The 23743-nt window shown below is 40.1% G+C and overlaps 1 protein-coding gene across 1 annotated transcript; it reads left to right on the top strand.

Moving 5' to 3' along the window:
* The first annotated feature begins 12299 nt into the window (after window positions 1-12299).
* LOC137259497 (glucoside xylosyltransferase 2-like) lies at window positions 12300-20487 on the top strand. Its single transcript, XM_067797137.1, has 8 exons — window positions 12300-12472; window positions 13194-13241; window positions 14216-14363; window positions 16088-16216; window positions 16610-16802; window positions 18108-18257; window positions 19765-19946; window positions 20341-20487. Exons 1-8 carry the CDS (start codon window positions 12300-12302, stop codon window positions 20485-20487), a joined length of 1170 nt encoding a protein of 389 aa, XP_067653238.1.
* Window positions 20488-23743: the final 3256 nt, after the last annotated feature.

The following is a 23743-nucleotide window of genomic DNA, read 5'->3' as shown; positions in this document are numbered from 1 at the left end:
AAACTGTGTCAGTAAATCAATAAACAAAATTATTACTGATAATGGTGAAGAATTGCTGAAAATGATTCAATCTTAAATGAACTTAAGGAATTTTATAGAAAACTTACTCTTCAGATAATAAATATGAAGCAGACTCTCATTTTGAAAAGGTGATAACCCTAACATTGAGTGACCACTTGAGAGACAAAGTAGAAAAGACACTAACATGAATGAAATAACACTGGCTGTAAAAGCGTGAAGGATTAATTTCTTATACAACTTCATGTGTTATTCAGAATGGACACCTCTCTCATTTCGTCCCTAATGAGCGAGGTTGCAGGCATATTTGTTTCTTTTTGTAGCTGAAATCCTGGGATGTATGATACGACAAAATAGTAGAATAAAGGGTACTGTAATTGATGAGCAAGCATATACATTAGGCCGATATGCTGATGATACAGAATTATTTTTGGATGACTCGGAGGATAGTCTATACGCCGCGATTAATACAATTAATACTTTCTACAATATGCCAGGGTTAAGAGTAAATATAGATAATACTAAAACAATCTGGTTTGGCTCTAAAGCTGGAGGCAGATATATATTTTATCATGAAATGAATTTAAAGTTGTAGGAATTAAATTTACCACTGACTTAATGGGTAACTGCTTCAAGATGGCATTGAGCGAGCAAATGTGTTTGCTGCCATGTCTGCTATCTTCTCCTCAGCAGTTAGTTAGACCAGAAGTTGATCTAACACTGACAACAATCAGAAACAAGTGAATTGCAATGTAAACAATTGAAAAATAAATATAGTACATGCAAGGCCTTATTTCCAGATGGGTCCAAGGATGGTGGCGCAGTTGCTTGTGCCACTGTCATTGGATCCAGTGCTCCGTTGTTCAAAACAACCTTATCTCTAAGGTCAACCTTATCTCTAAGATTTCAACCTTAGACCTTTACTAAGGTTAGCCTCCCGTGGCACGAAACAACCTCAACTAAGGTTAACCTTAAGTTAAGGTTGATAACTAAGGTTGGTTCGACCCAACCTTAGCGTCTCTAAGGTTGGAAAGGGAATATGGCGGCTGCTTTTATTTTGAGGAAGCAGAGAGTGTACAGAAATGGGAATGTCAAAAATAGCATATTAATGTGCAATTTGTGCAACAGGCGTATCTTTTTCTTAAGGTGATCGTAACTCAAACCTTAGCGCTTAAGGTTGATCTTAGCTAAGGTCGTTTTGAACAACGGGGCACAGAACAATATCTTTTCGATTGCCCAATAACAGCTCTATTTTTACAGCAAACGCTAACGCGTCAACGCTTCAAGATATGCCCATGAATACCCATTGAAAGGTTAGGGTCCTCCTGTTTGTATTCTTTGTGATGAATGAATCACGGTCAAGCATGTCTTGCTTGACTGTGTTGAATATTTCATCACAAGGCAGTGTTCGCGTTAGGTTTTGTAAGAGTGCATGCACAAATGAAATTATAAATATGTGGTCCAAATCGTTTGCGCGTAAAATGTTCATTACAATCCAGAATCATTTCAAAATATCTTTTTTTTCAATATGCTGCTGTTTCGATGTATTTTTATAATTAAGCACATCGGAATCAGAATCTATGCGTCCTAAAAACGCACGCAAAAAAAATGTTTGCGTGTTTTTATTACTTGTTTTGCGTGAAAAACGCAGGTTTCTGGGTTAACGCGAACACTGCAAGGGATAACTATTTTAAAGCAAGAACTATGAAGGATCTTTTCAGTTATAACAGTTCTCTTTTAATTATTGCATTTTGTAAGAAGTTTTGTTAAATGATTTGTAAACAGATAAATATTTTATGATTGGAACTTTGAATGCGTAACTCAGATTGTTAGTGGCTGTATCCTCGAGGGGGGTTAGAGCACTGTAAAATTATTGTTCGTCTGAGAGGGTACGTAGGTCTCAAAACATTCAAAGTACATTCTAAAACCTTTCACTTTTTTTAATCGTAGTATATATGTATTTTCATGTATGGCGAGATGTGTCTCAATTGCTAACAGCCAAAGGGATGGTATAAACCCCCATGGTCCTGATATGGTGTTCTACCTTCAGTTGTTGGCAATTTATAGTTTATCACAATCTTACGAATCTTACCAACGTTTTGTGGATCGAGATCCTGGTCTGTTGTCTTCTCGCATGTCTGTAGTTACGTCTGGCTGCTTATAATAAAACTGTGAAACCCTTGCTGTCTAGCATTACTTTTGTTCATATCTAATGACTGCCTGATCTCCAGGGAGCGGTGGGCAACACCACCGTCACACTTGTCACACTGAAGACCCCCACATGGGTATAATGTGTTAGATTGCTGGAATACATCGAAAAGTGGTGTGAAACTAAACTCACTCTAAACACTGGTATACAGTTTGTTGACGACGGAAGGACGTGTTGGACTATAGAGAACACCAAATTGCTTCCTGTGGACAATACTTTTATACAGACAAGCTTTCAGAGAGACCTGTTAGACTACTGAGAACACCAGATTGCCTCACGTCGACAATACTTTCATGCAGAAGCTACCTTTCAGAGGCAAGTGTTAGTCATCACCAAAGAGCAAACACCAACAGAAGCTACCTTTCAGAGGCAAGTGTTAGTCATCACCAAAGAGCAAACACCAACAGCTCTAGAATGTATACATGTATATTATAATATATTTATCTGCCAAGTCTGGTCACTCGAACCAATTAGTTGCCTCATACGAAAAGCATGGGTTACTGAAGATCAATTCTAACCCCGATCTTCACGGGTCTTCAGTCTGAGCAGATTTAATGAATTTGTTATCAGATTTGGCGACGTTCCAGCCCGGGTCACAATTAGTATATACATTCTGGGATATTGGTGAGTGCAGCGTTAATTAAACTCAATCTCTCACTACATGCCAAAGCCATAAACATAGACATCCATTTTAAGCTGCAATTTCCAGTCTTCATCGGATGCAGACCAGTACGATTAACGTATTGTTTGTGTCCACTTTCGCTATTGTGAAGCTGAAACTGCACACTATAAAGTCATTTTCTAACACCTGGATCCCATGTATTGACCTCCTAAGGTGATAGGTGGTGGTTCCAAAAGTTGGCACCTCAGCCGGAGACCAAGGTTTGATTTCCCACATGATTATATGTGAGTCACATTTCCGGTGCCACCTCCAGAGATACTGCTGGAATGTTCAGAAAAGCGGTGCTAAACTTAAGTCACTCACGACTGACCCCATACCTGCTGTCTGTCAATAGGTGACTCATCAGTGACGACAATGTTGGAATGTTCAGAATTTTTAAAAATCCTTTGTGCCGTACACGTGATCGTCTAAACATCCTACTTGTATGTCTGATTCTAGTGATGTTCACAAGTCATCTTCATGCGGAAGCAGTTGGACATATCCAGACACACTTTGGCAGCCGTGTTAATGCAAGTGCAATTCAGAACAGTTACTTCAGTGAAGCGTCAGCGTTTTCAAAAGTAAAATGTTTCTTGCAATGTGCAAGTTATTTCACATCTTAACATCTAGTCTTCTTTGGTGGAGAGGCTGAGAGAGCCTATGACCCGAGGAGTTAGAAGCACTTTGAGTAGTACCCACTGAAATGTGGTATGTTATGACATCATCCTTTGTTTATAAAGTTCCCAATTTGGTTTTAGTATATTAAGTCATACATTTATAAAACATATTAATGGAAATGGGAATGCATCATATTCATGTTTAGTGGAAGAATATGATTTTTATTAGAATATTATTTTTAGTATTACTTCGGCTATAGAAATGGGCTGAGTAGGCATACACTCGTAGGCATACAGGGTCTTCAGTGTGATGAGCCGCAACCACTTGGCTACCGTCGCCCCCAATTTCACATGTACGATACATGGTTAGATTCATTGTAAGTGTCCCTTATCCCACACACCTACAGTAAAATGTTCCTGGTTCAAAAAATGTATATGGCTTTTTGCTTTCAAATCATGAATGAGACGCATCGGATTAAAGTACCGTGGGGACCTGGCGTAAAATGTACCCAGACGGGTCACTGTTGGTATTATGAGGCGACCAAGCTGGGCATCCATGGGTTGCATACTTGTGGCATAACAGTTCCAAGAATAACATTCATTTGCCCAATACTCTATATCAACTCTATTTGATGGAGGTTGTAGCTTGCACCAGAGACTATCAATCGGCAAGTCATATCTGCTCATTTAAATTGTGGAGAACTGATAATATAGGACATTACATATCACGAAATGAATAACCCAGAGTTTCCATAGCTATCACAGGATATGAAGGTAGTGTTTCGTGAACACTTTACAATGTTTCTTTACAAAACCTGGCAATATGCGTTGATAGTTTGGGGATGTTATTGTTACTCTTAAAAATTTGCCGTGACCAAAGGTATAAGAAATCCCATGGAAACCAACAAAATATAACACTCTCAAGTCTACAATTTTCAGTGAGATGTATTCAGCAAACAAGAGCAAGGTACGAAGATACACAATAGAGGTTCCATCTACAATGCAACTGAGTCACCAAAGTCTTGGTTTGAGACTTGGTTTCAGCTATACTCAATGTAACATGGCGAGCGGTCATGTAGGTCAAGCGCTGGCGGAGAGGCAGGCAGATATGTGTACTCCAGTTAATCTGTGCGTGTCTTTTATATACAAAGTCACTTATTCCTGACCATTCGAGCACTTTGCGGCCATCGCCATTAACGTAGAAAGTATTTTAGTATTTAGTATTTAGTATTTCAGTATATCAAAAGTATTTTACACTTCCCTGCTTGACGCAGGTTTCAACAAATCATATGCACATGAAAGGTGGGAAGGAATATTTCAGAAACAATACAACTCCAAAATGTTGGAACATGTATATTTAATAGCACACAGATGTACAAACAGTAGTTACCCCGTATGGTTACATTACTAAATAATTTATGGAATAGTACCAACCAGCATATTCTTATATAAGATTGGACGCAGAGATTCCATCGTGTGTACGTTCTGTGGAAGAGAACCTGAAACTGCCATGTATTTGTTTTATGAGTGTTGCCATGTAAGAGAACTTGGGGACGTCTGACCGTTTGCTTGAAAATTGCTGCAGAAGGAGAAATAACGTTTAACGCAGAAAACATACTGCTAGGATTTCAGGGTAAACACAATTACCAATTAAATGTAGTGATTGTAATCCAATGTATGAAAATATAACTATTCATTTTAAGCTCGCCCAAAGAGAAATGATAAAATACTACGTAGCCACCAGATACATAGCTTTTTCAGCTTGCTCTAGTGGCAAATGTTTCTCCTTCTGGTCATCCTTTCATAAATTATTTGAAACAAAATCAGACTAACTATATTTTCATGACCTGGAGAAATTTAAATGCCTACTGTAACCAACACACGTGTACATTTCCTAGGTATGAAGTTTCTGCCCTTGTACTATGTGTGTTGTAGAGTGGAAATAAAAATGGAAATGTAAAATACGTGTGCGTGTCTGTGTGTGTGTGTGTGTGTGTGTAAGTGAGTGTGTGTGTGTGTGTGTGTGTGTGTGTGTGTGTGTGTGTATGTGTTTGTGTGTCTGTGTATGAGTGAATTTATGCATATCATTGGTTTGTGTATGTTGTAGAGTGGGAATAAAAATGGAAATAAAATAATAATAATAAAATAAGCATTTTCAAAGGGGGGTAACTCTAGAGAACTACCTTAAAGGCCTGCCGCTAAAATACTAATAGGAACGAACATTTAAGATACAATATGTGACCCATAATAACTATCACTCAGATTCTAAACACTGTGTCCCAATAATAATTATCACTTAATCAATGATACAATTTACAGAAAATACTTTCTCGTACCATTACAGAATATGTTTTCAGAGTTTTCATCGAAACAGCTTTAGCTGATCTTCTTTGAAAGGCATATAGAAGTGAAAGGCATATAGAAGTGAAAAGCATATAGAAGTGAAAGGCATATAGAAGTGAAAAGCATATAGAAGTGAAAGGCATATAGAAGTGAAAAGCATATAGAAGTGAAAGGCATATAGAAGCTGGAACAGTAAGAACGGATAACACGTTATGAATGGAGAAGTTTTTCATTACAGTGAGAAGGACGTTTCACTGTAAGTTCTGTCACCGTTATCAATTATTTCTCTCGGTGGGGTCTAACACCGTAATCACTGACTGTGTATGAAACTTTTAAGAAAAGCCAGGAGGGAACGGAGCTGATAAGTGGAAAATGTTGCTAGCCCTGTTAACATGTAGCCAGCCCTGTATTAAAACTAGGAAACTGAGATAGTGTGTTAACGTAGTGTATTTAATGTATACTATTGAGGTAAACTTACAACTTGGTGGTCACTGTTGATAAGTCACTCACTGGTCTCCAGTGTATCGCAAGTGCATGCGCTACCCCGAATATCTTTCTGAGTTTATTAAATGCAGAAGGATTTGAATTGGTTCACCACAAATGAAATGGACAGATGTACGGATGCGTCGCCATTAGGGTATGCACCCATTTTAGATACTAGTGGTGAGCAAGTTTTACACCGCCTTTATCAAAGTTCAAGCAAAATCACAAAATCAGAAATGGGCTTCACACATTGTACCCATGTGAACAAATGAACATGGATCTTCAGCGTCTAACAAATGGGAAGATTTTCCTTTAGTTCAAAGTAAGTCTACTGGTACACCATTGGTAAATACATTCAACTTTATTAGCCTCTCTGCGTTTCAATAAGAAATTGGCACAACTTTCACGACCGATAATGTAGCATTCAGAGAGAAAATACTACACAAATGCAGTATATAAACAATACTTTTTTCGTGATGTGTATTGAAAGTAAGTTATTTTTCAGGTCTATTAATTCTTTTGTTATTCCTACCTGATCTAGGGCGGCGTGGTAGCATTGTGGTTAAAGCATTCTTCACGTCGAATGAGTTTACTTTTACGCCGCACTTAGCAATATTACAGCTATTTGGCGGCGGTCTGTAAATAATCGGGTCCTGACCAGACAATTCAGAGATCGACAGTATGAGCATCGATCTACGCAAACCATGACATGTGTCAACCTGGGCCCCGTTTCACAAAACTCTCGTAAGCCTAAGGTCTTGTAACTTTTCCCGTAGCCTTTGCACCTCCTATGTTACAGTATGCCAGGTACAAATGCTGCGAGAAAAGTTACGAGACCTTAGGCTTACGAGAGTTTTGTGAAACGGGGCCCAGGTCGGCAAGCCTGACCACCCGGTCCCGTTAGTCAAGCAGGGATTACGGTATATCAGTTCTAAACCGCGTCTCCACGTGTGTATGACTGATGGAAGCTACTGGACATAGTTACTGGCTCTGACTTTTATGTTTTAATATATCCTTTAAAGGTAAGTGTAATATTTCGATACACACACATTTGGATATAAACATACATGTTGACGAGTATTAAGTAACCGGTCGATTTATGAGTTATATTTCAAAATCCCGTGGATGTCAACAAAAATACATCTCCTGACGAATATTGAAATAATCAATCGATTCAGTATACACGTACGCACAACATATCAACACTGACTTGGACAACGAGGAGTGGATGTGCATGACTAAGCCATGGGTTTCCAACGGCAAATATCTTTCAATGAATTATTCCAAAATAACGCTGACACCCCCCCCCCCCCCCCACACACACACACACACCTCCCCTCCCCTCCTTTTTCTACCAAATACATATACACACGTGCACACTGAAGTTACAAATGTATTTTTTTAGAACAACCAGAACCCCTATTTAACCTCGTCCTATATATATGGCAAAAATTCAGACCCGCAGGTAATGCTGAGAAATATTTTGAGAACAAAAAGAATCTCTGTTTAAATTCTCCCCATATATATGGTAAAGGAGACAGACCATATGCCCAGTCAAGTGGTATAGATTAAACTTATACCCGACAATAATGCACTTTTCACTTACTCTGTGACGTCAATTGACACCGTGTTGAATGTCCCAGTCAGCTAGAACTGCACACCGCATTCAAGTGTGTCGTTGTCGTTGAGGTCTCGCAACGATGTACAGACCAAACTGTAAACGTTGTATCGCTTTGCTGACAACGTTAGCTATCGTCAACGGACTACTTTGGTCAGTTTGGAAGGGAGGGTTCAGCCAGGGTTCGACACTGAGTACCAGCAAGCTTCAAACTCGCAGGTAAAGTTAAAAATGATGTTGAGAACGCATAGAGTCTCTATTTAAACTCGCCCCATGTTTAAGACACGGCAGATATACCATTTAGTCAATCTGGCGGGGTATGTTAAATAGTAGATTAAACAGTATCTTAAACAGTATAGCGCACGTTTCACTAAGGCTGGGTTCAGAAGGGAGTCCTGCTGAGCAGACCCGCAGCTGGATAATCTTTAATCTGTATTTAAGGGACACAAAATATATCTGCAAATGTTCAATACATATAAACCATCGTACGATGTCTGCTATTGTTGATTTGATATTGATGCCTTAAATTTGAGCAATATTCTCGGACCAAAATCAGTTTCCCGAAATGTCCCACTAAATGTCATGTTAGGCGAACCAGCAACACTATTGTTTCCGATGCAAACACCATTTCATCCACGTTTTTCATGAGGGACATGGGTCCCGATCCACAAAGCGTTCGTAGAGTTACGACCTGTCGTAACTCTATAGTTTACCATGGGCTTGCGAATGTCGTAACTCTATAGTTTACCATAGGCTTGCGAATGTCGTAACTCTATAGTTTACCATAGGCTTGCGAATATCGTAGCGCCACGAACGCTTTGTGGATCGGGAGCCAGGGCCTAGATTTTCGAAGCTCTCTTAGCGCTAGGGTAGTCGTAAGTGCCACACATTAACATTAACTTACGACTATCTTAGCGCTAAGAGAGCTTCGAAAATCTTGACCCTGGCATGTAAATGACTCTACTAGTGGTTGTCAAGACTTCCAACACAGCTACCAGTTCGTAAGTGTCATGCTTGTCCTTATTTTCTTAAAGTGTGTATGTACTGTTAGTCTATCTGTTATGGGGTCATGGCAGTTCATTACATTTTAGAGGGACACCGATCTAGAGAAATTCATGTTCCGCGTTAACAATCTAATTATGTCGCCCACGTGACAAGTGGTTGGCTCCAGCTTCCTCTACCGTGACGGCACCGAACCCGGCAGCTGTGCACCCTCGCAGACTTGTCATTCCAGCCTTGTTTATGTGTTTCCACATATATCAAAGTACGCATGTTAATGGATTTATTTAAACAATGAGACAATAACAGTGGTGGATGCCCATCAGATGCTGTTGTTAGTTCTAGTGTAATTGTAATTGTAAATTTAATTATGAATGAATAACGCACCTTTTCCATCTACAAAGCACGTGTTCAAAGCGCTAACACACAATCTGTGAGGCAAAAGTACATGGCTCAATCTAGGCGGTTGTTAATCTACTTGCACCAGGTGCAACCAAAGATCTAGTTGCACCACCAGATTCCAGCTGCACTGCTTTTGTTGCAATATGTAGATGCACATATTTAGATGTTGACCCACTCAAAAACTGACTTGCAACTGGTGCAAGTTCGGCCAGTAACTAGCTTGCGCTTTGTAATACTGGGTTGCACCAGTGCAAGTCACACAGCACTAATATCGATACTTTGAATAAGGTTAAAGGTCATAACTATTCTTGAGGAACAATGCTTTCCAGAAGTTTCAAAGGTAAAGAAGCTCAACTCATAGATTCAATGGCGATCCAACCATTTCAAGGTAACACATCGGACCCAGTTTTGTGTCTTTTTGTGTACTTTGACTTCTCAAGAAATGTGACTTGTTTATAAAATTAAGAAAAAAAACTCTAGATGTCTTCAATGTCCTAAAAGACACGTATGTAAAGATAAGGTCAATACTATTCCCTGGCTGTGTAAACATGAGACAAATATACAAAATTCACGATTAAGAAGAGACAGCTTGTCTTTGACTGGCATGCCTTTGTATCAGATGGCTTGCATGCCTTTGTATCAGATGGTATTCACAGCTGATACCTTTCTTCCTGTACATGTTTCTGTGACGATACCAACTCGTTGCCTGATCCCGAGCGGGTTGATGCATGAAACCAGCAACAGTAGGAAATATATACTGTCTCTTGTGGAAACCATTGTACGATCTTTTGAAAATCTCTACAGACATGCAGTTCTGCAAAACTCCTGAACAGAAATCCCTTCGGCATTTTCAGCTGACGTACTTTACTGAATGATGTCATCCTGGAGATCTTTGTCAGCTGTTGCCTTCAAGCCAAGCATCACAGATACTATGTTGAATACAACATAAATCGTTCAAACAGCTAATCGCGCTTTGAGGTCAATATCATTCAGTGACCTAACAATACGAATTTCTTTTTGTATGTAAAATGTGTACGACTATATAATGTATGTTTTTTCATTCAGTCTCCTATGAATAATGTATTGGCAACATCTGAAAGGGGACCTCGAATATTGTTGAGAAGCAGCAACTGGTCTATAGTCAGCAACATTACAAAAGTATCCCAACTGTGCTTCTCTATCAATGCATCACAATCAACACCACCCTATAGCCTTTCTGTTTGTCTTCAGTCTGTATATATTCTATAGTGCTTTGCCGAGCCTGTCATCCAGCCCTTTTGTAGATATTTGCATGTCATTGTTATTACAGTAATAACATTGTTGGTTTATTTTTATATTTGCCTTTGTTTCTCCCAGGTGGTTCATCGAGTCTCATGTTGAAACAACTAGAAGACCCGTGTGAGTAGATATGAAACAAATTTATTCATGAAATCTATAAAACTGCATTGTGTTGGTGCATTACACACATGGGTGTGATAAATCAGCTGTGAAAACCCAATGATTACACATGATACGATTCAGTGGAATTGTAAGGCTCTAAAAATAATGTTAATGCCTTTTGACGTCTAGAAACATATTTTTTACTTCCTAGCCCGTTATTGTTTTGCGGGATACATAACAAAGCACGTGTAGACATACGTGTACGCTCATACAGAGATTTATGTTCATAACACACTTATCAACACAGAGTTGGCCATCGTTTAACAACGCGATCCGAACCTGCACTGGGCGATTTCACAGATCAAAACACACACACGCACGCACACACGCACGCACGCACGCCCCCCCCCCCCCCAAAAAAAAAAAAAAAAAAAAAAACCCAAAAAAACAAAAACAAAAACAAAAAAACAAAAACAAAAAAACCCCCAAAAAACAAAACAAAAAAAAACAAGAAAAAACAAAAACAAATAAAAAACCCAAAAAGCTTCCACAACATACGTGTCTACGACAACAGTATAAATGAACGTTTTTCTTTCAAAGATGCTATACATTAAATCATCAAATACTTTATACTCAATACATGTAAACATGACTTACTTATCTTCGGGTTTTTCTGCTTGTGGCTGCAGGCGTACATCGTTCATTGTCTGGTAGATGGCAGAATGTATCCTGTAGCATTTTCTTTGGTCACAAGAAGACCAAGTTCATGTAGACTTATCTTATGTTATTTAATTTCTTAAAGGACACTGCCAGTGAAAGGACTTGTGTTTCTGTGTATGCATTTATACCAATAAACATACAATTTACAGAACATATAATAAATGCAGGACTAACATGATATATATCACGCATATTTAAGTGACATTCTGGGCTCTAACGCAAACAGTGGCTGTTTTGAGAATTGACACACGGCAGATTGCGTTGACATAAATTGAAAACATGTTTAATAATATCAATCGATATATGTTATCCTCAGTGGTGAAGAAGCATTACAAATCAATCCAAAGTGATTTCCATTTTCTATACGGATTAATCATCATTTTGCATAGCAGAAACACGTTCATTCCCCTTCGTCTTCGTTATGATGTCTTTCTGTTTCTATTCCAAGCTGGTGATAGGTACAGCAAAATCTGATGAGAGTTTGTGCAAAGGGTTTATCGTTTATTCAGTTGAGAAAATGGTACCATGGTCAAAGTTGAGTACATGTATGTTCTTAAGTTGGGTTTCTGGAGAACGTCATTATGTCATTGAGGAGATGCACAATCCTGAATGCGCTGTTTAAAATCTGTTAGAAATAATTGGTGTAGAACTCTAACCAGATGTCATCCAGACAGACTTTGAGATCTTCCCTTGCTGATTTTTTCACAAAGCTGCAGGCGTTATGAGGTGTAGACGATACGAGGCGCAGGCGTTATGAGGTGTAGACGATACAAGGTGCAGGCGCTATGAGGTGTAGACGCTACCAGGTGCAGGCGTTATGAGGTGTAGACGCTACGAAGTGTAGGCGTTATGAGGTGTAGACGATACGAGTTGCAAGCGTTTAGAGGTCAGACGATACGAGGTGCAGGCGTTATGATGTGGAGCCGTTCTGAGGTCACACCCTTTTATGACTTGGATACCTATGAGGCAGCATATAGGTTTATTGGAAAGGATAAGGTCACAATGAAGCTCAGAGAAGAGAGGTATTATCACCATTATTAATATTATTGTTGTTACATTGTTATTTTCATATTTTCAATCCTCATTTCTAGCATGTCCGAAAGCGGCAAAGCTGTGGCTGAGAGATATTTAGGAAATTATAAAACAACACCCATGTAAGTATATATATGTTATGGAAACCCCTTATTCGTAACAGGCGACTAACTGAATCGAGTGGTCAGGCTCGCTTTGTTGACACAATCATGTCATCGTTTCCAGCTTATCGATATTCATGCTGTTGATCACTGGGCTGTCTGGTCCAGACGCGATTATTTACAGATCGTGCTATGTGCTATGTTGCCAAACTGATTAACGATAATTCTAAACTGTCAAAGTGATTGATGACAGTACTATATTGCCAAACTGATAGATGACAGTATTGTGTTGCCAAACTGATGAATGATAATACTAAACTGTCAAACTTATTGATGACAGTACTGTATTTCCAAACTGATAGATGACAGTACTATATTGCAAAACTGTTAACAATAATACTAAATTGTCAAACTATCTATCTATCTATCTATCTATCTATCTATCTATCTATCTATCTATCTATCTATCTATCTATCTATCTATCTATCTATCTATCTATCTATCTATCTATCTATCTATCTATTTCATCGGCCATCAGATCCACATGCCTTGATGTACGTGAAAAACCCTTCAGCCAGTTCTCATTAATTCACTTTTCTGAACATCCAGGTTCTCATTCACGTCCAACCACGAGACGGGAGACTCCAAACAGGTCAGGTAGGTTTTATGTCGTGTTTGTTTGCAGTGTAACGCCGGACTCAGCGATAAGGCGGCGGTCTGTAAGTAAGCTAGTCTGGGCCAGATAATCCAGTGATCAACAACATGAGCATCGATCTGCGCAACTGGGATACTAAGTCAGCGAGCCTGACTACACGATCCTATTAGTCGTCTGTTACGACAAGCATGGGTTACTGAAGATCAGTTCTAACTCGGATCTTCACGGGCCAGTACAGTACACTCAAAATTCACATACACTGCTAGACAGAAGAAAGTCTCCCCCCATATTAGACGGTAGTGGTGCCACCAAGAAATATTATCCTACGGTGATGTATTTTCACGGTTGTGTTTTGGAGAGTAGGTTTGTAGTGGTTTAGGGATAGTTTTCAGAAAGTAATATTTGAAAATTCTTTGTGACCCTTTTTATCAGACGTTGCGCAATTTCAAGTGGATACTTTGTTTAATCCTGGAGTATACCTGACTGAGTGAAACTCGCCCCGAACGAGTGACCACCTTCTCGAAGGTTGCGATCCGTGACGATCTTTCTTAAAATCTAAGATGTCAATCTGTTTCCGCGGCGGTGCGGTGGCCCAGTGATTTAGACGTATTCTCGTCGGCTTTTAATCGACCCTGGTTCGATTCCACACATTGCCACAGAAGGTTTCCCTGCTGTCATATTGCTGATATATTGCAAAAACGGCGTAAAACCATATTCACTCACGCACTCACTCACACAATCTGTATCCACCTAAGGAAACACTTGTGAAGAACCGCGTTGTAGTTGATAAACACATGCTTGTCAAAAGAGCATCAGGATTAGCTTGGTCACACTGTATCCCATTTGCATAGATTGATGCTCATGATGTCAGTCACCAGATTGTCTGGACCAGACTCGATTATTTAAAAAACGCCGTCATACTCAACATCCGTAGTGGTGACAGTAGATATAAATGTTGTTTTCCCTTGTTCGACAGTCCAGAAGGAATACATCTAGCCCTGGCCTCATGCGGTGAGGGGCTTGAAGAAGTCAAAGTTCTGGTCAAGTCTGTCCTGCTGTTTTCTCGTCACGTCACATTCCACGTGTTTAGCGATACCCCTTCACAACAGCCTCTATGTGATCATGTTCGTATGATATTTCTGTCCTATACTTTTTAACATACAATATTCTGGGGGAAGGTGAACGTCCCGAACGGAAAGTTCGGATGGGTAGTGACTGTATGTTCAGTTCTCAGATATATCAAATATATCGCCATACCGTGCACATGTGTGTGGGGGGGGGGGGGGGGGGGGGGGGGGATACATAAGTCCCCAAACCTTCGAAGTTATCTTTAAACTTACCAGATTTTTAAATTTCTTACTGTAAACCTCTGATAGCATCTTCCTAGAATCGCCAGCGGCTGAAGGGATCCCGGATGGTGTAAATCCAATTAGGATCAATGCAGGTAGCTAAATCACTGTAAGTCTCCATGGTATAGTGATCTACCGTGTGCATTTGGCGACCTATAGCTTGTTTGTATATTGTATTGCCTTCCTAAATAAAATAGTTTCAGATTTACATGCTAGTTTTACATAGTCTGTGATGCTCTAATTAGCTGACAGTCCTGATGATTATTTAACGCTTGCATTTATTGTGCATGCAAAACGTTTCCTGTCACTATGCGCACATATCGGTGTCAGTATGTTTTAGCTATATAGGCATGCTGACCTTTTCTTGTGGTTGACTTTTGAGATACAAAAGGCTAAATAAAAAAGGGAAATGTTTCTCTGGCATCGGCTAGTCACTTTTATTTGTGCGCGTAACAATTTTTATTGTCATTTTAGATAATTAATTTTGACTTTGCGCGTCCCGGTCGAGCCAATATGTTTATTATAAGAACGAGGTTGAACCCATAGGCAGGTGCTAAAATTTCCAAGCTGTATTTCTGAGAGAAAGAAATAAAAATGTGTTCCTCGCTCGCCACGTTTTCTCTATCAAAAATTTTTTAAAAAGTTCTACCGATTTCGTCACTTTTGAAAAAAAACCGTGCCCGAGAAACTTTTAATTTGTTTATGCAGCCTAATCACTGCATCAGTTCACAGAGTGACCTGGCATTCAGTATTGATGCATAAATTTAGTCAAAGTATATTGTTATAAATACTTTTACCGTGCAAATGGTCTTGTCTCTTACCTAAGGAAACTTATTTCTGTTTCATGTTAATCGGCCGTTATTCTTAAGTTCACTAGATAAACAATTAAGGAATTAGCTACATTTTACAAAATAACAATGTATCATCTTACACACCGCTCAGAGAGATAAACAATCCCGCATGAGTTTAATATTGCTTATTTAACTGGTTTGTCATTCAATATACAAGGCAGCTGAAAGTATAAGATTTTACAGGCCATATGTTTTACAGATCAAGTCATAACCGGCACGGTATATGGAAGTCAGTTCAAGGTATAAGTTTTACAGATTTAGTCCTTACCGGAACATTTTAGAAAGCAGTTCAAGGTATAAGTTTTACAGATTTAGAACTTACCGGAACATTTTAGAAAGCAGTTCAAGGTATAAGTTTTACAGATTTAGTCCTTACCGGAACATTTTAGAAAGCAGTTCAAGGTATAAGTTTTACAGATTTAGTCCTTACCGGAACATTTTAGAAAGCAGTTCAAGGTATAAGTTTTACAGATTTAGAACTTACCGGAACATTTTAGAAAGCAGTTCAAGGTATAAGTTTTACAGATTTAGTCGTTACCGGAACATTTTAGAAAGCAGTTCAAGGTATAAGTTTTACAGATTTAGAACTTACCGGAACATTTTAGAAAGCAGTTCAAGGTATAAGACCCATGGCCATATGCTTTACAGATCAAGTCCTTACCGGAAATATATAGAAAGCAGTTCAAGTTCCACGTCTACAATGCGACATTTCCACTTGGCTCGTATGAATGGAGGAACATGTTTTTGCCGTGTTCATCTCAAAGGCTGTTTTTGCCGGTAAGTGCAGAGATTGGAGTGGTGTGGCGGATGAATTTATCTTACCAAATACCTCGATGATAAGTTTGAAGCACAAGTATCAAATCATATTAAGAAGTACCGGAGTTAGGCAGTACTGGATTTCAGATGACATAGACTCTACCAGACGACGAGAAAAACAAATTCCATCGATCTGCATACGCAAAACATTGGCAATTTCCGTACACCACACGTGACTCAACTATTATTAGGTGATTAAAAATGACTAACACTAAGAACCCCATAAATGCGCACAGTTCGGCATTCCCAGCGGGTAAAATGGAAAATGTTACTCGCTGCAAATGGGGTACATTGAAAATAACAGAAGGGCGCTAATACAATCAGAACATCATGCTCAGATTCGTATTTTTTCAGTACATAATACCAAACGTCACCAGGCTCATCTACGTGGACACGGATGTCATATTCCTCAGTCCCGTGGATAATCTATGGGGCCAGTTTGACCATTTTAACAAGTCTCATATAGCTGCGCTAGTTCAAGAATCGGAAGACATCACGTACGACTGGTACAAGAGGATTGCAAAGACTCCATACTATGGAAAACTAGGTAATTGTCTCGTTTACGTCAGAGGTTGTAGGTCAGAGGTTGTAGGTCAGTGGTTGTAGGTCAGAGGTTGTAGGTCAGAGGTTGTAGGTCAGATGTTAACGCCGTTACATTTAAGGGCTTTTGTTGGTTCGATTCGGTTAGATTCTTTTGTTGCCGGTTAATCCGGGGTTGGATGATGGTCATTGGTTACTCTATAACGTTTTTGTTGGTTCGGTATTTGAGGATTAAGTCTGCTCTTGGCGATATTGCGATTATATGCCGGCAGTCCTTACAAATCATAGACTGGTTCAGACAATCCACTGATGTTAGCCGCCGCTATATTGCGTGAATGTCATTGAGGGTAGCATTATCAAACTACTCATTCCAATATTATGTAGATGGGTTTGTCACTGCTACACATGTACGAGTGAGTGAATTTAGTTTTACGCCGCTTTTAGCATTATTCTAACAATGTCACGGCGGGGGATGTCAGAAATGGGCTTCATACATTGTACCCATGTTGAAAGTCGAACCTGGGTCTTCGGCGTGACGAACGAACGCTTTACCGATGAACTACCCAACATCTATACAGGCATGGATGTAAAGGGATTTTAAAAAATGTTCTCTCAAAACAAAACTATACTGCCATTTATGTCTTGTTGACATACATCTTGGTAACATTTGACTTGTGTTGTTTACAAACCCTCAGTGTCTTATCACTTAACCATATACTTGTAGGAATCTCGTATTCTTACGACCGTGAAGCAGTTGTTGTTACAGATAAATTATCTTTCACTGTCGGTGCGGGATATTCATCGTCTTTGTCTGAAAGGAGACGGTTGTTTCCCAAATATTTTGTCCGTGATCCAGTTTTTCCACCTGAGTGAGTGAGTTTAGTTTTACGCCGCAGTCAGCAATATTCCAGCTATATGTCGGTGGTCTGTAAATAATCGAGTCGGGACCAGACAATCCAGTGACCAACACCATGAGCATCGACCTTCACAATTGGTAACCGTTGACATGTGTCAACCATGTCAGCGAGCGTGACCACCCGATCCCACTAGTCGCCTTTTATGACAAGCACAGTCACCGTTCATGGCAAGTAAAGTCGCCCTTTGTGGCAAGCATGGCTTGCTGAAGGCCTATTCTACTCCGTATGCTTACGGGTCCTGTCCACCAGATTATTTTGATTGAACTTATTTCCAAATATAGCAAAGCACACCTTTTTCGAATAAACAGACTGTTTGCAAACTATAAAGGTTGGGATGGTCCCTTCTGATTCTGATATCCTCTGATATCCTCTGATATCCTCTGATATCCTTGCAGGACTCAACTCTGGCGTTATGCTGATGGATCTTGTACGACTGAGAGAGCACCAATGGCTGGAGAAGATAATAAACTATTTCAAGGAATATCTTCCCAAACTGTTGCTTGGTGACCAAGACCTCATCAACATATATTTCTATTTTGAACCAGGTATGAAAACCTTTCGGGACAATACTTTCCATTTCGGGACAATATATGATTGAAATTGTGTCGTAATTGATTGAAAGAAATAATGGTTGCATTAAGACAACCTTCCTTGATGTGTGAAAGATCTGTGTTGACGTATGATTGATGGACAGGTGTGTTGATGAATGAACATTTGTGATGATGGACAGGTGTGTTGACTGATGAACAGTTGTGATGATGGACAGGTGTGTTGACTGATGAACAGTTGTGATGATGGACAGGTGTGTTGACTGATGAACAGTTGTGATGATGGACAGTTGTGTTGACTGATGAACAGTTGTGATGATGGACAGGTGTGTTGACTGATGAACATTTGTGATGATGGACAGGTGTGTTGATTGATGAACATTTGTGATGATGGACAGGTGTGTTGATTGATGAACATTTGTGATGATGGACAGGTGTGTTGACTGATGAACAGTTGTGATGATGGACAGGTGTGTTGATTGATGAACATTTGTGATGATGGACAGGTGTGTTGACTGATGAACATTTGTGATGATGGACAGGTGTGTTGATTGATGAACATTTGTGATGATGGACAGGTGTGTTGATTGATGAACATTTGTGATGATGGACAGGTGTGTTGATTGATGAACATTTGTGATGATGAATGGGCACATACAAAAACGTATGGACATTTGCGTTTATGGATGACTATTTGCATTGATGAATGGACTCTTGCGTCAACGTTTGGACCTGGTGGTTAATTCATTATCAAAAGACCCGGTTTGATTCTCCATACGGGTACAATGTACGAGGCCCAATTCTAGTGTCTCGGGCCGTCATATTATTAAATAATTGTTGAAAGCGGCGTAAAACGTAATTCACTCGCTCTACGTAAAACCTTTCGTAGTGTAGCAGAATACTGACAAAATAGAAACTGCCAGCACTTATTGTCACTGACAACTGTCATCAATAAACTTACCTTGCGGTCCACCCGATAGAGTTATTGCCCTTTAACAAAGGGAGGCTAATCTTACTCAAGTCTGGGAGACGTCACTATTTTTTACCCTGTGATAACGCCGCGAAGCACAGATTACACGAAACGACAAAATAAAATACAGTGATAGCTAGGATATATATTGCCGAAATCAGGCTGTTTGAAATGGGGAAAGTGCCCCAAACTCTATTATATGACTTATAAAATGTTGGTGGATAGACAGATTCGTCGACAAATAACACATGAGATACGCTGCTATATGGACGCTTAAGATGTGTCGACTGTTGGACAGATACGTCGAGTAATGGACACTACAGATGTGTTGATAGGTGAACACGCACATGGACAAATTGACATATGAGTTGTATCAAATGATGCAAAATGCGGTGATTAATGAAAACATGGTTTGATGGACAGATACACGATATGTGTTCATGGGTGAAAGTATTCATAAATGGGTAGAGAGACTGAACACAAATGGGTAAAAGTTGAGACATACAAGTACCAATTGCAAATTCTTCTTTACAGAAAAGGTGTACGTATGTTCGTGTGAGTGGAACTACAGGTCACATCATTGTCAATATCCAACACCACGATCTCGATGTCCGCCAGCTCTGAAAGATGGCGCACACATCCTCCACGGCGCCGGACAACGATTCCAGGGATTGAAATATCCCGCCCTCAAAGCCGTATATACAGCTTTTCAGTCTGTAAGTATCATATCTCCCCGGCCCTGACAACCAGGAGCAGTATGGTTGGCTGTTTGTTGTTTAACACCGCACTCAACAATATCCAAGCTATGTGGCGGCAGTCTGTAAGTGATTGGGGCTGTACCAGACAAACCAGTGATCAACAGCATGAGCAATTGCAAAGTCCCGGGTTCGATTCCTCACATGAGCACAGAGTGTGAAGCCTTTATTTCTGGAGCACCCGCCCTGGCATCGTTCGCTCGACACGCAGAAGGCCCGGGTTCGATTACCCATCATGGGTTCAATATGTGAAACCCATTTTTTGTGTGATATTGCTGGAATATTGCTAAAAACGGCGTAAAACTACACTCACCCACTCATACACTTATCCTCTGACGCCCCTTCCCTTTTTCAGCATCGACTGGGACTCGACACAAAGGCAGACCTACTGAGGAGTATTAAAACACGTCTTAAAGGCGCTAGAAGCAGTTGTGGAAGCATGCCGGAAGCATTTTATAAGAGAATTGAGGAACAGATCAATTTATCACCTATAGTGCATTAACGCATCAGACACGTATGCAATTGTCTTCAGCTGGGTATAACACAAGGGCTGAAATCGGTGAGAGATTTTCGTACATTAAGCATCCTGTGCATTATCACAGTAAGTTCGTAAAGAATATCAGCATTGTTAGATGATGAACACACTCATTAAACAATACAAGGTTCACTGCGTTGTTGTAAAGATTCATGTCATCTTTGTGAAGATTCACATCATTGATGTAAGATTCATGTCATCTTTGTAAAGATTCATGTAATCTGTGTGAAGTATCACATCCTTGTTGTAAGATTCATGGCATTGTAAGATTCATGTCATCTTTGTAAAGATTCATGGCATTGATGTAAGATTCATGTCATCTTTGTAAAGATTCATGTAATCTGTGTGAAGTATCACGTCCTCGTTGTGAAGATTCATGGCATTGTTGTAAGATTCATGTCATCTTTGTAAGGATTCATATAGTCTTTGTGTTACTATTGACATTGTAGTAAAGATTCATGTAATTGTTGTAAAGATTCCTGTCACTGTAATGATTCATCTCATTGGCATAAAGATGCATGTAAATGTTGTTATGATTCATGTCATTGTTTCAAGCCAGTTATATTTATCAAAGGAAGCATATTTAAAGAAAAGGCTGCATGCATTATTTTCTGATGGTGATGGTGATGGTGATGGTGGTGGTGGTGGTGGGGGTGATGGTGATGGTGATGGTGATGGTGATGGTGATGGTGGTGGTGGTGATGATGGTGATGGTGATGGTGGTGGTGGTGATGATGGTGATGGTGATGGTGATGGTGATGGTGGTGGTGATGGTGATGGTGGTGGTGATGGTGATGGTGATGGTGATGGTGATGGTGATGGTGGTGGTGGTGGTGATGGTGATGGTGATGGTGATGGTGGTGATGGTGGTGATGGTGATGGTGATGGTGATGGTGGTGGTGATGGTGATGGTAATGGTGGTGGTGGTGCTGATGGTGATGGTGACGGTGACGGTGATGGTGATGGTGGTGGTGATGGTGAGCATTATGCAAATGGAAGGTGTCGCAGGCATTATACCGTGGGCTTTGTGCATTGTTTTGATATCATCAACCAGTGGGTATGGGCGAAGGCATATTTATGCACATGTACACTGGATGCTCCTAGCCAGTCATGTCAAACGTGCATTAAATGTAATTAAAAAGTGATCAGTTATTACGTTTCACAATAAGGTGACAGGGCATGCTGCAAGCTGCAAGCTTTAAGGGTCTGTGTCACATTTGTCCAAACAACACTGGCTACAGACTGAGAACTTCGCGGTTGAGTACAAGTTGGGCAACTGAAGGGAACAGGTGCATGATGGATGTGTCAGTGGCAGAGGAACAGGTTGCTGGGAGGCTCTGTTGGGTGGACTGTAGGAAAATGTTATGACAACGACTCATTGATCCAGACTAAGTAGCAGAAGTAGATAAGGAGAAGATGTTGTTGGCATGTGAAGTTGAAAGGTGGTTACCGACAGACGTGTTTTTGAGAAATGGATTGTCAGCACTCAGCAATATTCCAGTTATATGGCGGCGGTCTGTAAATAATCGAGTCTGGACCAGACAACCCACTGACCAACAGCATGAACATCGATCTGAGCAATTGGGAACCGATGCCTTGTATCAACCAAGTCAGCGAACCTGACCACCCGATCCCGTGACTCGCCTCTTACGACAAACATGGGTTGCTGATGTGCTAATATTCAGGTATTGCTTACCAAACTACATTAAGTTGAACTGAAAAGTTGGGTTTTGTTACCGGAAAAAGTAAAATCGTCAAACTGATCGATTACCTTAAAGCTTAGCTGTAACAAATATACTTTGTGGGTTATTTGACTGTTTATGCATGATTATGGATGTGGGGCAGGTTGGTACCATTGTCCAACTATACAAATAATAAATTTGCTAATTAAATTAAAAAAAAAGAAAAGACAAAAAAAACCAAAAGACAAAAAAAAACCACCAAAACTCCACAAAACAAAAACAAAAAACCCCAAACAAACAAAAAAAACAACAACAAAAAAACCAAAAAAAAACAAAACACACACACATAGCGGCGACAGCAATTGGACTCGTTTATTGAGTGAGTGAGTTAATATTTAACGACACACCTTTATTGACAATGAGTGACTAAGTCTCCTTGTGAGTGAATGTAGTACGGCGCTGTTAGCAATATTCCAGCAATATCACGACCGGGAACACCAGAAACAGGCTACACACACTGTACCCATGTGGGTAAGTGAACCCGAGTCGTCGGCTTGACTAGCGAACGCCCTAACCACTAGACTATCCCACCGCCCTAGTTAACGCTCTGAACACAGATGAGTCACCTGAACCCTAAACCTACTAATGTCATCTGTTGGGGGACGATTCCAAAGACGAGTTCTAGCGATTATGTCAGTAAAACTGTCAGTTGATGCCAGGTGAGTTATGTCATACTCGAAAACTAAGCTTGGATTGGCAGACCTTGTCAATCTTAACGCTTCTTTGGTATTCACTGAGTTGTCTCGTAATAATCGATGACAGCAAGTTTACAAAACAAAAGCACAGGGACCTAAGTACATGTCCAGCAGGAATAGCTGGTGTTGACCTTGAACCCACTGTAAGAACATCCTCGATATCTCCAGGGTATACGTTCCGATAAGTCTCTACTATACCCTGGACGCATCTACGGCTCTGCCAGATAAATTTATTACCTCCCTTACCTGTCTTTTGACCCAGTCAGGTGTCTACGCTGGGAAGTTGAGCGAACCAATCACTTTCGTTTTTTGAATTATCTAACCGATTACACTTGGCAACAGAAACCATGCAGAGGTTCTCTGGAAGACGTAGAAAGAGTTCTTGCATATGTTGTTTTAAAGTTTCGGACCTGTCAATTTGTTTGTATGATTTCCCTAAAATCTGAGACGCACTGCGAGCAAACTTTCGCAGTTGCGACCTCTACCTTTGTTGACACTGGCAAGCTCGGTTATAACGGCGGCCGGCTGATTGGCTACTGCGAGGAGGCGGAGCCAGCAAAGGGAGGTAATAAATGAAAGAATCAAAGAACCTGACACATCGATCCCGTTAGACATCAGAGTTGCTGGTTTTGGACCGTATGTATTAGGATCCACGATCCAAGAGGAATAACTAGTGTTGACCTTGTACCCATCGTAAGATCATATAGCAATGTCACAGATACCATATGATCAGATCTTCGGATTATTGTCTCCGAAAGCTACCCCAGTAGCTTGTAAGATAAACTG

Source organism: Haliotis asinina, chromosome 13 (assembly GCF_037392515.1).
Source record: "Haliotis asinina isolate JCU_RB_2024 chromosome 13, JCU_Hal_asi_v2, whole genome shotgun sequence".
NCBI classification, from domain to species: Eukaryota; Metazoa; Mollusca; class Gastropoda; order Lepetellida; family Haliotidae; genus Haliotis; species Haliotis asinina.
The sequence above is the reverse complement of the archived record's forward strand: the minus strand, read 5'-3'. Positions and strand labels throughout refer to the sequence as shown.